Source organism: Myotis brandtii, unplaced genomic scaffold (genome assembly GCF_000412655.1).
Source record: "Myotis brandtii unplaced genomic scaffold, ASM41265v1 scaffold79, whole genome shotgun sequence".
NCBI lineage: Eukaryota > Metazoa > Chordata > Mammalia > Chiroptera > Vespertilionidae > Myotis > Myotis brandtii.
Window position 1 is genome coordinate 1,272,851 of NW_005371173.1, and position 17,208 is coordinate 1,290,058.

General features: G+C 54.3%; 1 protein-coding gene across 11 annotated transcripts in view; it reads right to left on the bottom strand.

Moving 5' to 3' along the window:
• TNS1 (tensin 1) overlaps positions 1 to 17,208 on the bottom strand; it is a 131,438-nt gene that overhangs the window by 23,282 nt on the left and 90,948 nt on the right. For 5 of the 11 annotated variants that reach the window (XM_014531039.1, XM_014531036.1, XM_014531037.1 and 2 more), the window contains 5 exons: positions 15,832 to 15,918; positions 10,435 to 10,631; positions 9,407 to 9,482; positions 5,956 to 6,048; positions 4,802 to 4,840 (listed from right to left, as the gene is read on the bottom strand). In XM_014531039.1, coding sequence (XP_014386525.1) covers positions 4,802 to 4,840; positions 5,956 to 6,048; positions 9,407 to 9,482; positions 10,435 to 10,631; positions 15,832 to 15,918 — 492 coding nt within the window. Of the gene's footprint in view, positions 1 to 4,801; positions 4,841 to 5,360; positions 5,385 to 5,955; positions 6,049 to 9,406; positions 9,483 to 10,434; positions 10,632 to 15,831; positions 15,919 to 17,208 lie in introns of all 11 variants that reach the window. The other 6 variants (XM_014531029.1, XM_014531031.1, XM_014531032.1 and 3 more) reach the window with 6 other exon arrangements.

Genomic DNA, 17,208 nt, shown 5'->3' on the forward strand with positions numbered 1-17,208 from the left:
AAGAAAGTAGGATTTGGGGAATGTAAGTATCTTGCCCAAGTCATACAGAGGCAGTGGGAACCAGGTGGTCTGGCCCAGAGCCTGCTCTCGGGCCCACGGCACATACGGCCAGCTGAAAATTGGGGAGCTGATAATTTCAGTGTATCGTTAGCCTTGGAGGCTGGCTCTGTGTCCTGGGGTAACCCAGCTTGGCAGAAGGGGGCCTCACACCCTCCCCACCATTCCTCACTGCCTGAGGTCACTCTTTCTGAAAATTCCTCCTAAACCCTTCCAGGCTCCCAGCCTCACCAGGGTCCCCACAGCACTCGGCACACTTCTCTCCCACCCAGAGACGGCCGGAGGATCCATCCGCCCCCTTGTGCAGTGCCTGACACCTAGTAGGCCCTAGATACGTCTCTGTCCCACAAACTAGCAGATGCATGATCTCTACCCTCCAGCCCTACCCAGACGAAGGTGCGTCATAACTAAGATCTAAGAGGCACACATTCATTTTTCTCATTCCCTGGAAGTCTTGTTGACCGCAAAGCTCAAGCTAAAACCCACATGACCTCTGAAGCGTGTGCTCTTCTCCCACCAGCAATGGCCCCCGGGTCCATGTAGACCTGGGTGAAGTCCCTTTGCTCAATCTCTGCTCCTCAGGAACCCAGAGCAAGAGGGACTTGAGGAAGTTATTTGATTTTCTGAGTCCATCTCAAGAACTATTCAAAACCAACCTTTTAGGCCCAAAACTCAGTTTTTCCAAGTTTTCAGATGCAGATTTCTATACTGAAAATTCCTCCTTTTCCTGTCTATTCCTGCCCCACCCCACCCAGTACCATGTACAACTTGTGGGCTTCCATTTTTCTAGTCCACTGCCTTAACCACTCAGCCACGACTACTGCATGGGCTCACTTGTTGTATGGGTGACCTGGGAGAGGCTGTTGAACCTTTCTGGGACTCCGTTTCCTCATCTGTAAAATGGGAATGAGAATACGCACCTGCCCAGCCAGGATCAAGTGATAGGAGTTCCTTCTAATTCTTTCTTGGTGACTCCAATCAGCTGTTTACACTCTGCACCACCATTGCTGGCCTGTGCCCCTGCCGGGCCTGAGCCCCAACTGGGCCTGCGCCTGCCTCCCTCCACCCTCTCTCCTGCTGCTTCCCTTCTCTCCTCCAATCCTGGGGCAGCTGCACCCAGAGGCAACAGGGTTGGGCAGCGGGGCGGGAGAGGTGGGGCCAGGGAGGGTGCTTCATGTAGAACATTCCAGGAGCCCAAACCCATTCCAAGTGGCTGTTGGCGGCTGAGAGCAGCTGGAGACCCAAGAGAGACTTGGCTCCACCAGGCTGGGGGACTGTCGCCTCTTTACCCACACCCTAAAGTGCATTCTCTGCCTCCCAGGAGAGGCTCTTTGCCTGGACAGGAGGGCGCCTGTCCACTCCAAGTAAATGAAGACTTGTGGGTGGGGGAGAGGGAGGAAGTAAAGAGACTCCCGAGTCCCAATCCAGAAGCTCAAAAGTCAGAATTTCAGACCTTTTCGATTGGGCCACATGCTACTCCTCTGAGCTCCCATTACACCCCAGCCCTACCCCACTCAGCATCCCACCTGATGCTGAAATCTCACTTGTCTTTATACCCTCAGTGCCTCGGACAGGACCTGGCACATAGTAGGTGCTCAATAAGTCTGCATCCCACAGCCCGGCCCTAAAATCCCAGGTGCCACAGAACACCCAGCACCAAGGATATCAGAGGAGGAAGAACCCCAGGAGGGGACATTTCTAGACCCATGTGTCTTCCTTTATGCAAAATCGGTGCCCTCTAATCCTCTGGAGGAGCAGAACCTAACCTGAACGCCCCCTTTCCCTTTCCTCCCTGTGTCACTGAGTATATATTCTGGATGTTGGCCTCACGTCTTTATTGCTAAAGGCTTTCTTCCTCTCCTTTCTTCATGAAAGAGTACCCAGTCCCCATGCCCAGTAAAGTCACTGTTTATGTTCAGAGGTTGTGCCCATGGCAACCACATGGAAAGGGACATCATCCACATGCTGATCCAATGTAGGATCTCAGCTGTGCATGACTAATGTGTGGGCCTAGACAAGTCATTTAACATCCCCAAATGTCATCTCCTCACCTGTAAAATGGGGTTCCTAGCACCTTCTTCTCATGCTTCTGTGATTATCAAACAAGATGTGAAGTGACCCCACATAGTCTTGTCCCTGCCCGTTGAACCCCACTCTATACCACAGTCCCCCTAGTATCCCTAATTCCAGCCTGCAGCTCCCCCTTGCTCTCAGCCTCACTGACTTTGTAGTTCCTACAAAAAACATGCTGTTGACTCCCATCCCAGGGCCTTTGCACATGCCCTTTGCCTCTACGTGGAATGCTCTCCTCCCATCCCAGTTCCACCAAGTTAATGTCACTCACTCTCACATCTCACTTCTTCAGCCAAGATCAGGGTCTTTGCTGTAAGGTCACATAAAACTTCATCCCTTCCCTTCAGAGCACTGACCTCGATATGTAATTCTGGGTGATCATTTAATTCTGGCTCCTGTTCATGCATATGCTCCATGAGGATTAGGAACCACTATATCCCCGAAGCCTGGCACAGGGCCTGTCCCATAGTAAGCACACAAAGTATGTATTGACTAACTGAATCAATGAATGGCAGGATAAATTAATAGGAGCGTTTAGCATGGTGCCTTGAACGGAGCAGAGTCCCCTGAAGTCTTTCTTTCCCCTGGCTGAGTAATTCTGCCTCTGACCACTTTTCTCACAGGCATTTTTTTTCTCCATCAAAGTGTCAGCAGGGAAAGCAGAGCTCCAGAGGGTCAGCAAGGAATGTGCTTTCGTCTGACCGGGAGGCAGTACATGAGTCAGGAAAAATGAAACTGGCTGCCCACAGCCTAGCTCCCTGCCCGACCCACCCCACTCCTCAGGCCATGGCAGCAATTCCAACCCCCACGCTGCACTCCCAGGGCGCCGTGCCTGGATGCAGGAGGAGGGCTTTGAAATGGCCACTTGACTAGGAGACAGGAGATATTTCCACTCTCAGCCCCACTGCCTCCTAACTGTGGCCTGGGGCAGATGCCCCCACCCTCCCCCACAAGCAGGACCTCAGCTCCACAGCTGTGAAATGATGGGTGTGGCGGGGCTGATCCCTAAGAACCTTCCCCTCCTAACTCTGTGGCTTAAGGACAGATGGTAGCAGGGGAGGGGGGACTGGAGGCCTTGTAGGTGAGAGTCATGCATGTGGACAATGGGCAGGTCTCAGCTCGGTATTTTAGATACTCACTCCTCTAAAAGGTCATCTTAGAGTGGAAAAGAGCCAGGGCCTGTCAGCCTGTGGGAGAGTCCCCCTCAAACCTTCCCACAGGAGAGGGCTTGAGGGCCCACCAGTGTGTTGGAGTCAGCAACCACGAGGAGAGCGTGGGTGGGCATCTGAAAGACACGGACGCTGGCTCCGGGGCCAAGCTTACTCTACACTCCTGTCCCAGCTTCCCTGCCTGTCAGGAACCAGCCGCCAGGAGCAAGCTGCAGCTCACCCCGCTCTGGGATCGGTTGCTGGAGTGCCTTGTTCTGCAACCTCCAGGCAGCCTGGCGTGGTTGCCCAAACTCAGGCTGAAAGTGGGCAAAACTTTATGGAATCTCCAGCCATCTTGCCTGGGGGATGGCAGATTCAGAGCAGCACAGCACATGCCCTCTTTGGGGGTAGAGTATCAAGGCGGTAAGTGCAAAGGAAAGCAGAAGTGGGTTTAAGAAACCCAGGCCACAGGGACCTAGGGTCCCAGTGGGAAGTCAGAACATCTAACATGTCAAGCTGGAAGGTGCTTCTACACTCATCTAAGCCGCCCTGGTGGAGATGGCCTGACCAAACCAGGTGCCACCAAACCACACCCAGGCCACCCAGGCTAGCACCCCGCTGTGTTTCACCTGCTGCTGAGTCATCATTTGAACTCTGTTCCTAATAACGTAAAGGCTTTCAACCAGACTGCATCCCCTTTCTGCTTCCCAATGTACAATGTGGAGTTCATCTAAATTAGGGGTTAGGTGGAGACACAGACACGCTAACGCCTTAAAACCACCAACATTATGTGTATGGTATCCAGATGCACAGGGGTGGGTCCATAGCTTTTCTGAAATCCCCAAATGCATCAAAATCCCAGAAAAACAGACCTCCTACCATTTGTATTGATAAGAAACCGGGCAAGAGCTTCAAGAGGTCAACTCATGGCTCTAAGACAGTGGTTCCGAGGGGTGACTGTCCCCTTAGGGGACACTTGCAATGTTGGAGACATTTTAATTATCATGAGTAGGTGGGTGCTACTGGCATCAGGCAGAGGCCAGGGATGCTTCTAAACATCCCACAATGCACAGGGCAGCCCCACAACTAAGAATCATCCGGCCCCCAATGTCAGTAGTGCGAAGGCTGAAACCCCTGTTCCGAGCTCTGCATGCGGAGTACACCCAGGAAATGGAATAATGAGCCCCTGCCCTGTGTGAGTCTCCTCGCCCTCCAAAGGGGCTTGCTGTACCCCAGGAGGCTGGCAGAAATGCCACTGGGGTGGCAGCGACAGGGGGTGTTTTGTCAGCAAGGCACCTGGGCACTGGCCGCGCCTGAACCCGAGCCACGAGCTCCTCAGTCAGGGCTCAGGCGGTTTCTGGGGGACAGCTCATCACCAGGGGGTAGGGACCAGGAGGCTATGTGCCTGGTCCCTTGAGACGTGGTCAGCAAAGGGCTGCCCCCGGCCAGCCAGCCAGCTCTGTATGAAAAGCCATTCCCAGACCCGGACAGCGGGAAGCAGCACACAGCAAGCCAGCACTTACCTCCCAACGGCTCCATCACCTCCTGCCCCCCATCCTCCTCTGGGGAAGATGAGAAGAGAGGTGGGAGGAAAGAGAGGCAGGCGATGAAGAGGAGAGGGAGAGCAAAAGGGAGAGAAAGATCAATTAACAGAGATTACTTCTTGAAAGAGAATTAGCTGAGAAAAGGGAGGTGGGACAGCAGGGGTGAGGCTAGGGCAGCGGTGACTCTCCACAGAAGTGCCCCGAGAGGAGGGGTGAGGTCCACCCTGACAGGACCTCGGGTTCCAGGGCGCCTGGGCGTGGTGGCAAGGTGCTCGGGGCACACAGTGTAAAGAGGGCCTGGCTCCCAGGAGCTGCAGGCCCGGCCCCCATGGCTCTAAGTCCAAGCCATCCTTGTCACAGCCGCTGCTCAGGGCTCTGTCAGGCTGGGTCTCAAGCAGGAGTGTCCTGGCCTGGTGAGAGGCCGCCCCACCCCCTCTTCTCCTGTGACTGTGTCCCTGGCCATGCAGAACCTCCTGAGTGGGAGGCTGTGCCAGGCCGTGTGTCTGTGGGTCACACACACATGCCATTGCGCTCCTACCTGGCAGGATCAGTCTTCTGGTGACTAAGGAAAAGAAGCCACGTTGGCCCCAGAGTCCCAGCCCAGCCCTAACACCCGAGTCTAGGGAGCAAGTTCTGGACTCAGCCTGCTGGAAATGGCCACTGAGGGCCCAGGGCCCCCACTTTCTCCTTCCCCCACAGGAAGGAGAGGAGCGGGGAGATGTGATGAGGAAGTGGGAGGTGTGAGCCTGGTATGAGTGTGTGTGGGCATGCCTGCATGTGTGTGCACATGTGTATGTGTACACGAGTGTCTGAACACCGGGGCACGGGGCAGCCTGGCTTCTGGCAGAGAGCTGACCAACTCCAAGGAAACCGAGGCCAGGCCTCAAATCCCCAAGTCAGAGGATGCTGGGAGTGGTGCTGACCCCACAAGTCAATGGGCAGGAAGGCTGCAAAGGGATCTCCCCCCTCAATCCGGGCCTCAGCATGGGCACAACCCAAGCTGCCAACTTGTTTCCAGGAAGGTCTGGATAACCCACCACCTCTGGGCCCCGCCCAGGACCACAGGGGTCCTCCGAGTCCCCACTCCTCCCTCTGGCCTCCCCACCGTCTCCCTTCCAGCCACAGCCACTCACCGCCCTTGGGATGCAACAGGATATCTGCTGGGTTGTGGGGTTTCAGGCCCAGAGCAGACAGGGGTGTCTTGGCCAGACCTGGAGGGGAGCGCACTGTGCGGGGAAAGAAGAGGGGAGGCATGGGGGGTGAGTCGGGAGGTGTAGGGGAGGGGGGCAGGAGGGAGGGTACCCATTGGTGAGGGCTCATTGGGAAGAAATGGGCCACAGGAGCGGGAACAGAGGAACCAGTCCCAGCCCAGGAGCGCACTGCTGCGGCTCCACTGCCCTTCCCTGTCTGGGTGTTTCTCTGCAGTTTGAAGGTAAACTGAGTCGGGATATGGTGTCCTTGTCCTGGCCTTGCCTCTCCACCTTGAAAAAATCCTTCCTTTCCCTAGGCCCTTAGTTTCTTCAGTACAGTCCCTTTACATGCCATGGTTTTACATACATGCAGGTTTCTTTGGCTATCTCTGATTTTTCCCATATGTTATTCCCTCTTCCTCCTCCTCTCCCCCCACATATAGTCTTTCTAAGCTAGGCACTTAGATGGACTTAGAGAACAAAAGAAAATGGAGCATCCAGAGGGCACATCCTGTCATGGACAGATGGAGGAGAAGAGGTCAGTGGAACCATGCCAACGCTGAGAGCCCAGGCCAGCGGCAGCCAAAGGTCTTTGACTCGCAACCAAGCGTGTCCCTTGCACACTCCAGGCAGAATTTCTCAGCATGGGGCCCTCTATTCCCCAAAACCTCAGTGTTCTAGAAGAGGGAGAAGCCCAACCTCCACAATCCTCGGGCCAGAGCACCAACTCCCTGCACTAACCTCAGGTCCCTCCCAAGCCACATGTCCAGGTCAGAAGTGTCACATAACACACAAGGTCAGAAAGGGCTGCCAGGCTTTGTCCCACCAGCCAAGGAAGAGGCCAGACTCTAAGCTGATCTACAGAGAGATTGTTACACCCAGTCACGAGATTTTTCAATGGCGGCTGCCATGTATCCTAACACATCTCCAAGGAGAAGCAAAAAAAAAGAGCTCTGTTTCTGCTATCCCGGTCATCAGGAGCCTGCAGAAAACATGAGCTCTGAGGACACGCAGCCACACAGATCCGCCAACCGAGGCTGCCTGCCCCGCACCCACAGCCTCAACAGACTAGCTGTGGCCCTCAGCTGTCCCCCAAAGCAGCTCTGGGACTCTCTCTGGCCCCATCTCCCTTCCCCAAAAGACAGTGAGACCTACAGGAAACCAACAAAAAATATAATCTCTCAAGGCAAGTAACCTATATAACTTCTGTGTGTTTGCAGGTGTATAGGTACGTGTCTGTGAGCATAGTGAGACATCACAGAGCTCCAGTGCGTAGCCCACTCCTGCCCTCCACCTCACTTTGTCCTCAGATGCCCAAAAGATAAATACAGCAGAGGGGACAACTGTGTACAAACACACAGCCGGGTATTGGGTAGGTCTAGGCATGGTGTCTGTTGGTCCCTCCCTCTCCCTTTACACACATACACAGAAGTGTCTTGCCATAGACACTTATCAGCACATATTAATGTTTTTCAGACAATGGATTTCAATGCCCAACTTCAGAGGCCACGAAGAACCATGAAAGCTCTCCAGGCCCCAAGTGTGGGATGTTTCTCTTGTTTCCCCTCATGCATCTCCAGCTCCCTACTTGCTCATGTCCCCAGTCTGCAGGACCTGACCCTTCTCTGAGGCGGACCAGTGGGTGGCCCTAAAGCCAGGCAAAGCTTTTGCTTCAGGGAGAATTCCTTGCATTTCTCTGCCTCTGCCCTCTCTCCCAGCCCTGTGCATGGATGAAACCTCTAACTTACTCTCCCCTCCCCCTCCAGGGCACCCAGGACTGACCAAGGGGAGAAAGAGAAAAACTGGGAGCGTGAACAAGTAGTAAAACCCAACCCAAGCTCAGCCTACAGGGCTTCCGTCCCAAACGGAGGATGGCCAAGATCTTGGCTATTTGGACTGATAGGGAATTAGAGTAGGTGTGAAGGTGAAGGGTAAGGCCAGGGAGAGACTCCACGGAGTCATAAAAGGCCACAGAGCTGCCTCTTGAGTAGATTGCCCAGGGCTTGCACTGTCCAATAGGGTCACCATGAGCCACATGGGGCTATGGAGAACTTGCAATGTGACCAGTCTGAACCGAGAGCTGTAACACAGAGATTTCATAGATTTGGTGTGAAACAGGAGCACAAAATATCTCAATATTTACCATTCCATGTTGAAATGATAATATTTTAGATCGCTGGGGTTAAATAAAATCTATTATTAAAATCCATTTCACTGGTTTCTTTTTATATTTTTTAGAGATTGAAAAATACCTCATTACTATTTTTATAGTGATTTACCTGTTGAGATGATAATATTTTGGATACTTGGGGTTAAATAAAAAAGATCATTAAATTTAATTTCTCCAGTTTCTCGATATGTTTTTTAAATGTGGCTATTTGAAATGTTTAAATAACAAACGTGGCTCGTGTTATATTTCCTTTGGACAGCATTGCTCTAGGGAGAGCCATGGCCTCCAGTAATGACGTCAGCTTCCCGCATGCCCCAGATAGCAGGCGACACAAGTTCTACTGGAGCAAGGGCCTGGTTCTGGTGTCAGCCACCAGGAGAACACAGGGCCCACGCCCACCCAGCTCTCCTCCTCACACCCCTCCCCTCTCACGGGGCAAATGCATAGACAGCTTGGGCCCAGCCCAGCCAACCCGATCCCAGAGCAACACCAGTCCCCCCTCCTCTGCCAACCCAGGCCTCTCCCGGGAACCCTGGAGCCTTCACAGCCCAGTGTTGTTCCTTCACTGCTTTCCCACAAAGCGCTTCTCCAAGCTCCTCTGCACGGTCTCTTCCACCATAAAAAGGAGCACTGTCCCACTCCTGTGCTCATCCAGCCTTCTCTTTGGGTGGGAACCTCTCTGACCTTTGGGGATTTGCCTCTTTGGTGAGTGCATCGGGGGTGCAGACTAAATGCTCCCGCCTGAAGGCAAGGATGGGAGAGATGGGACTCAGTAAGCCTGAGCATGCGGGGCCTTTCTTTCCTTGACAGACACTGAATGACCGGCCCGGATGCACACAGAAATGGGCATTAGAAGCAAGAAGGTTAAGGGTTGTCTTGCTTGTCACAAAGAGTCACTTTAGGGTACGGGATGTTTTCTATGGAGGATGCAAAGTCTCAACGTCTAGGAAAACTCCACACCCAGGAGCCCAGGGGCCCCAATGTCAGTCAGTGGGACCCTAAGACGTCGCTGCTGTCTCTGTAGATGTGGGGGTGTGGACCACAGAAAAGAAGGGAAATGGGGGTGGAAGAAGTGAAATGAGCCTCAGGGTGATTAAGGACAGACTGTGGCTCTGCTCAACTTTGCCAGCACCCCCACCCCAAACCTGGGGAGCTTACACAAGCAGGGGTTGAGAGGGGCCCGAGGTTGACCCAAGGAAGACAGGCTTAGTGGGGAGTTCTTACCCCCACTGGGCGGTGGACTGGATGGAGCGGTTCCCTCCATCTCCTCGAAGGCCTCTTTGTAGCTGTGCAAGTGGGGCTGCAGTAGAAAAACAAGGGGAGGAAAGGGGGTACATTAGTGGCCATAACCTTGAGAAGAAGGTGTTTCCCAGTTAACCAGGCCGCAAAGCCCCTCGCCAACCCGACCCTCCACCCCTGCCAGGTGAACAGAGATCAAAGGCAGATGCTGCCCATATTCATGGCCCCTACAACGCCTTGTAGCCAAGAGAACGGAAAGTGGTTATTTTGCCAGGCCATTTGTAAGGCAAGGCGGACTTCAGGAGCACTTGCTTCGGAAATATTTGAAACAGGGCCAAAGTGAAGGGCTAGGGGCAGGGGACATGGGTCCTAGCAGAAGGCAGGAGAGAAAAGATATCCAAAAGCCATTCATGTCCAGAATGACTCAGCCTGGATTTTATCAGACATGGACTACTCGCATCAGAACCTTCCAGAGTGCACGTTTAGAATGCAGGTTCCCCATCCCAGAGCTAACACGCCGGAACCTCTGGAGGTGGATTCGGGAATCTACATTTTAACAAACTCCCGGTGATCATTATGCACATTGAAGTTTAAGACCCAATGCCTCAAACCACTGAAATGTCTCAGCAATGCAAAGGTTTGAGCATTGAAGTTAGATCTCCAGGGAAAATCCTATACCTAGAAAGGGCTCAAAAACACTTTGTCAGACTCTATGATCTGGTTTGAAGTTTACAGACTGTGGTCGCGGTGTCACACCCAGATTCTTACCAACTGCTCAGGGAGCTCTTTAGGAGTCAAGAAGGGAACTCAATCTCAATGTTAATGGAAGACACGAGGACATAAAAACTATTTAGGGAAGGAAATGAGCTCCAGGTTCCACATGCTGAAGCCTTGGGTGAGGATGCGGGGAGGAAAACAATTACTAGGTTACTGATAGGTCCGTGCTGCCCAGTGGACCATCATGTTGGGCCCTGCTATCTTCTGTGGCCCCAGCATGTGGTCTAAGGACTCACCTCTTTGGGCCGCCCTCCAGGATTGAGAGCAATTGTGAGAGCCAGCTCCGGGGACACACACTGGACTGGGGAGCGCACCCCAGGACTCCGGGGGGATGAGGGTTCTGGAGACTGGTTTTCATACTGTCCATCGCTGGCTGCCCGCCTCCGGAGAGGGGCTGGGGGCTCTGCAGGCTGCTTCTCCCGAGCCTGCACCCCTGGGAGGAACGGCAGGGCAGAGAGGGCCATGAGCATATTGTATGAGAAAGGATCGATGGGGCCTGATTCCCCCAGAGGAGACAGTGCACACTCAGGGGCCATGCTGGAGCTGGGCCTGCCTCCCTCTGCACCTCCCCCTGCCTCCCTCTGCCCACACCCTGGGTTTCTCTGCAGGGCGGGGGACCTGCTTAAGTTGGGTTGGCCTTCACCAGGAATCTAGTCCGCACAGGGTTGGGGCCCAGAACACAAAGGACTGATACAAGAAACAGATGTCAACTCCTTCCAAGGCCTGGAGGCAGAGGGCCAGAGCTTCCAGGCAAATGAGGGAAGGTGGAGGGAGGAGAGACAGTCTCCAAGGCGACTGATCAACCAACAAGCAACATCAGGCCCATGGGGGAGAACTTTTGGAAAGAGTGCATAATGCATCATCTTGCAAATGGTGCTCCCAAGAAGGAACAAAGAAATGACTAAGTCTTGTTATAAAGTCTCCAGTCCAAACTGGCCCCTGGAATATTGCTGACCTTCTCCGGGGTTCCCCAACCTCATCCAGTGCACTTCTGAAACCTCTTACCAACTTCCCTTATGCCCGTCCTTGGCTACCCACCCCTTTCTTGCCCCCAAAATGGTCCAGGGTCCTACCCTGCCCCTCCCAGCAGAATAGCCTGCAGAGCTGGAGTCATGAGCTCCATCTGCTTTTCTGTCCTTCCTTCCATTCCTCGGGCCTGGGGATGTTGTTAACCCCACCCTCCTTCCTTCCCACTCTCTCTTCCCACAGCTGGGCTGTGGCACGGAACACATTGCCTCACTGAGCTGGCTTCAGAATCCTAGAAAACTTACCCTCCCCCCCCACCCCCGGGTCCCAGAGACCAAGACTCAGGCTCCTAGTCCTGATCAGCTCGTGCCAGCTCTCAGCCCTGCCCTCACCCCCACCCAAGAGCAGGGAGGTGCTGGGACTTACCAAAGATCACATGGGACTGAGACCCTGGCCACACCAGCCCCATGCCAGCACACCTGGGAACCCTGTCCCATGGCACACATGCACTCACACACACACGTACGCACACATACATGTACATGCACCGCACACACACATACACTGCTGGCCCCTAGGAATGTGCCGGTGCAGCCAAGCAGCAATCACCCTCCTTCAGACCGAATCATCTACCACCCAGAGTGGGGTCTGCACACCACGGGCGGCCTCCCAGCTCCCGTCTGGCATGGACGCTGAGGCTGCCATGAGAAGCACATGCTGGGAAGCCTTCCTACTTGCCATAAATAGCAGGCTGCCTGCTGCCAACTCCAGGGACAGGGGCACATACACACACACACACACACACACACACACACCCACACACACACACACACCCACACACACACACACACCCACACACACACACACACCCACACACACACACACACCCACACACACACACACACCCACACACACACACACACCCACACACACACACACACCCACACACACACACACACCCACACACACACACACACCCACACACACACACACACACACACACACACACTCCGACACACACACTCATACTTGCCCATAGTTAGGGGCCCCGTCTGGAGAGCCGCCGGACTGGCACACACACTTACAAATGCAGAAGTTACCCGGTGGTGTTTCGAGTCTCCACGTGGAGCTATTTATCGTTAGGGGGCAGCCTGCCTGCCATCTCAACTAAGAGAAAAGAGCCCAAATGGGGACTGTAATCTGGACTCACAAACTGTTTTATTTAAAGAATACAAGCCCTCGCTTTGAAGTGCCCTGACTTTCAGAATAGAAACTTGGGGATCACATCATCCTAACCAGGGGCCAGATGAAAGATGGGGTGCATCTCCGAAAGTCTTGAGCAGCACACAGGGACCCCATTGCATACTAGGCCTTCAGCCCTCAGAGCAGCCACCTGCACCCCCCACCATGCCTGCGGGCACCCCTACCCTCGGCTGCACTTCTCTCTCTCCCTCCAAGCCCCCTTCCCCTCAGCCTTCCTGGGCGCTTGGTTCAGAACTACTGCTGGTTTCATTCCTGGCAAAAACATTAGAGAGAAACAGACATAGCCATTGATTTTCTAATAATAATTGTGACAAAGGAGGCCCATTTGGAAAAGGCTCTTGGGGTTTGGAACTGAGTTCAGCCCCAAGGTTAACAGAAATGCATTAGGGCTGGTTTCAGTTCCGGCTGGCCCAGCCCCGCAGCCTCTTCCTGGCAGATCCCTGTGCCTTGGTGAGGAGTGGCCCGTTTCCCTGTGTAGGATCTGATGTCTGCCCTTGAAAGTGGGTCTGTTGGAGGCACTGAATATCCCAGAGGAACAAAGAACCTTCGCCCCAGTGTGCCCGTGACAACCTCCATGTTCAGGTGGTTGCAATGGCTGGAGGGAGGCTGGGCTGCTGGAGGGGCTTACCAACTGTGGAGGGCAGAGATCCTCACAGAAGGCTATTGGACACCTGAAGGCCATCTCCCCTCTTCCCAGCCCCTCTCTAGTGCCACCAGAGCAGCACATGGGAGCGTGGTCTGTCCAGAGGCAGAGGGACAACCAGAATGACCTCCAAAGAGCGAGGGCGCTGCAGGGGAGCCTCCCTCTACAGGAGGGGAAGACCCCGCATTCCACTCCCACGGGACAGCCCCTCCCCCGCAGAGCGCCCCACAGCACCAGTGCCCAGCCAGGGCCTCTCACATTCTTTGAACACAGTGTCTCACTGTTGTCCCCCTTGGCAGGCCCAGATCTGCCCCTCAGTGCCCGGAGAGCCATGTTCCCTCTCTCTTGTCTTTCCCTATGGGAGGGGAGATGAAGCTGGGCGGAGGGGAGAGAAGAGAGCCCCATTGTTCCCCAGCCAAGCTGGGCCGTCTGGCCAAAGGCTGACAGCCAGTGTCAGAGAGAGAACAGCCCTCCCTCACGTCCTGGAGACTGACCGATAATAAAAATAGGCCTGCTCCCCCACCCTCAACCCCAGGCCTTTCTGTCTCTAGGGCCCTCTCTCTCTCAGGGCCACCATGCCTATGTGCTCCACTCTCTACACGCACACAGGCACCACGCACATACACGTATACACACACGTGTGTGCACACATAGCCTTTGCCCAACAGGAACAGCGGGAGGTCAGGGTCACCCTCAGAACCTCTCGTCAGCCCCTTCCTACAGCAATCAAGTGTTCTTTAGGATAATGATGGGCCACACTCAGAGCCCTTTGTCACCCTCTCAGGGCTCACACACCGTGGGCACTGGGCCTTCCCCACCGCCTGCAGGACAGGGGTCACTTCAGCCCAGGGCCTCCACACGAGCCGCCAGACCTGAAGAGCAGGGCGCCGGAACAGCCCCATTTCCCAGGGGTCCTCACTCCGCTCTCCAGATGGTGTTGAGCTTGGGAGCAGCTGGCTGCAAGGCTCCCCCCTAAAGCAGGCTAGACCTGTGACACTAAATCCACCTCATCTAGCACACACACAATCATACTCTCACACACACACTCATACACACACTCACACACACACTCATACACACTCACACTCATACACACACTCACACACTCATACACACACTCACACACACACTCATACACACACACACACTCACACACTCATACATACATGCACGCACACACACTCATACACACATGCACACACAAACATGCACTGCAATTCTGGGGCTGTAGTTCTAACACCATCAATACACACCCTCTGGTAGGGTCCAGCCCTGACCGCCCCTGGTCCCACAGACAAATATCCCCAGTGTCAGGCTTCATCACAGGCCTTCCCTTCAAGCCCATCCTGGCCGCTTCCACCCCACAGACCCAGCTCTTCCTTCCAGCCTTCCGATTTCCAGAAGACTGGATTCCTCAGCTCCAGGTGGCGGGACAGGTGTCCGATGGCATGCCGGGGCTCCGGAAGTGAGGGGATCCGGGAGGCCACCTGCTGGGCCAGGGCACCAGAAAGCCACACGGCGATCACACTAGCAGCCCCAGGGCAAGCCATGCCAGCTCCCCTCAGGACAGGCCCACCACCCCAGAACGGCCCCAAACCCCAGGCCCAGCTGAACCCTGCACTCCCCACCACTGGGCCGAGAAAAAGGAGGAGGGAGAGAAGAGGAGGCAGACAGGGGCATTCTGCTAGAGCCATCTCCCCATTTTCCATGGACTGGGAGAAGGGAGGTCCAGGAAATACCAGATATTGCCATTGGGAGTCAACTGTGCCCACCACCCCCTAATAAGCCTTTTCCAGGAACTAGTCAAGGTCATGGCATCTTCTCCTGGGCTCAGGCCTGCAGCTCCAAGGAGCAGGGAAAGAATAAGGTGACTCGGTCCCCAGGTCTAAAAGGCTATAGGTCCATTTGTCAAGAGACCAAGGTAGACACAGTGAACCCCATCACTCTCAAACAGAGCAATCTGGCCCTTGATGAAGGGTCCCCCCATGTTGGGAAGTACCCACAGCAGGGCAGTGATCCCTCCATTTTTCACATGGGGAAACTTAGCTCTGAGCAATGAAGAGACTTGCCCAGGGTCACAGAGGTGGTCACGTCATACCCAGGGCCACACCCAGGGCTTCTGACTCTTGGCCGTGGGTATCAGAGATTTGGAATGAGGTCACAGCGGTGCTCTGTCTCCAGGGAGTGCTATACTCAGGAGTGGACAGAGCAGCAGGAGCTGGGCATCACTCTTTGTCTCCTGCTGAGGCCCCAGACCTGGCGCTGAGCTCCCTCACTGCAAAGGCCTGCGTGTCCACAGGGAGCCTGAGAGTTAGTCTCCTTATCCCAGACCCTGTTCCTAGCAGGTAAGGCCAAGGCTGGAAGCATCAGGCCTGTGTCCATGCAGAAGTGGGAGCACTCACTCATGCAGAAGGAGGGAGGAGGGAGGAGGGACAGGTAGGCAAAGAGAGAGAAGGGGGCAGTGAGAAAAGGAGAGAGAAGGGGGCAGTGAGAAAAGGAGAGAGAAGGGGGCAGTGAGCAAAGGAGAGAGGGTCAAAGAGAATAGGAAACAGGTGGAAAGAAGAGAACAGAAGAAGGAGAAGAAGAAAAGTGAAGAAGGAGAAGAAGAAAAGTGAAGAGGAAATGGAAAAATAAGGAGAGAGGAAGAAAGAGGCAAAAGTATGGAAGAAATAGTCCATGAAGGAGGAGGGTAAGAGAGAAACTGAGAGCTGAGATAAGGGCCATGGAGTTATAAAGGGGAGAGGAGAGGAGAGGAACCAACCAGAGAGGGAGGAAGATCGGAGCCGGTGGAGAGGAGGGTGCCGGTAGCTGACACTTAGCCCAAGACCCTGCAATCTGGCGTTGTACGCTGCCCACACCACCCCGGGGGAGCCGGCAGGGATGGGAGGCAAGCAGGAAGGGAAGGGATGACACCAGGCAAGGAAGGCACCACACCCATGGCACAGGGGACAGACGGACATGGGACAACGAAGAACGCAAGGAACCAGGCATTAAACAAGACAAAACAAAACAAAAACAAAGAGAAAATCAAATTAGTTGGTATTCTGGTCACACTCTGGAGGGAAGGGGGAAGAGGTCAGATAAGAAGAGAGGATGGATCTAGGATCTTACTCCTCCAAAGGGCAGACAGACCTCCTGCTGTTCGGCAGGCCACCATGTCCCTCTAATTTCTACCCCCAGCCTGGGCCCAGGAGATTTCAGTCCTGTTGCCCCACATGTCACCTGCCCCTCACAGTCAGCATGGCCCCACCCTGGGTCCTCTCTCCTCTCATGGGCACCTGCCTCTTCCTGGATTCAGCTGTGACCATGCCAGGCTGAGTCCAAGGGTCCTACTCCCTGGCATCCAAGCTTCCCTCAGCCCTTTGTTCTTCCATCACACCTACCATAGAAATCCTGCTCTGTGGGATTTTCTACTCCTGCCCAAAGCTGCTGGGCATCACTGCAAAGTCCTTAATGTGAGCCTGCCTGGATGCACTATGAGGATCTGCTATGTCATCCCTTCATTCACCCTAGCTGACTCCCAAGCCACCTTCACACTCACGGCCTCCCAGTGACCACTATCACTGGCTTCCAGGGACCCACGCCCTTTTAGCTTTCCTCCACACGTCACAAGCTGCTCCACAGCAGTTTCTCTGCTGGTTCCTCCTACGTCCCTAACTGCTGAATGTGTGAGATGCCAGATGCACTCCTGGGACCTCTCCTCTACCTGTGCTCACGCTCTAGGAGACGGCATGCAGCGGCATGCTTTACATGATAGCCACACAATGTTACCCTCACATTTCTAAGCTCGATCCTCCCCCTGAGACTCCTAACTTTTATGTCCCACCATCTTGGATGTTTTGTGGGCATCTCAAATCTAACATGGCAAAAGTCACACTTACGATATCCCCTCTAAGCCAGCTCTTCCTATATCGGTACCCATCTCAATAAAGAACAACTCCAGCCGAAACCAGTTTTGCTCAGTGGATAGAGCGTCGGCCTGTGGACTGAAAGGTCCCAGGTTCGATTCCGGTCAAGGGCATGTACCTGGGTTGCGGGCACATCCCCAGTAGGAGATGTGCAGGAGGCAGCTGATCGATGTTTCTCTCTCATCGATGTTTCTAACTCTCTATCTCTCTCCCTTCCCCTCTGTAAAAAA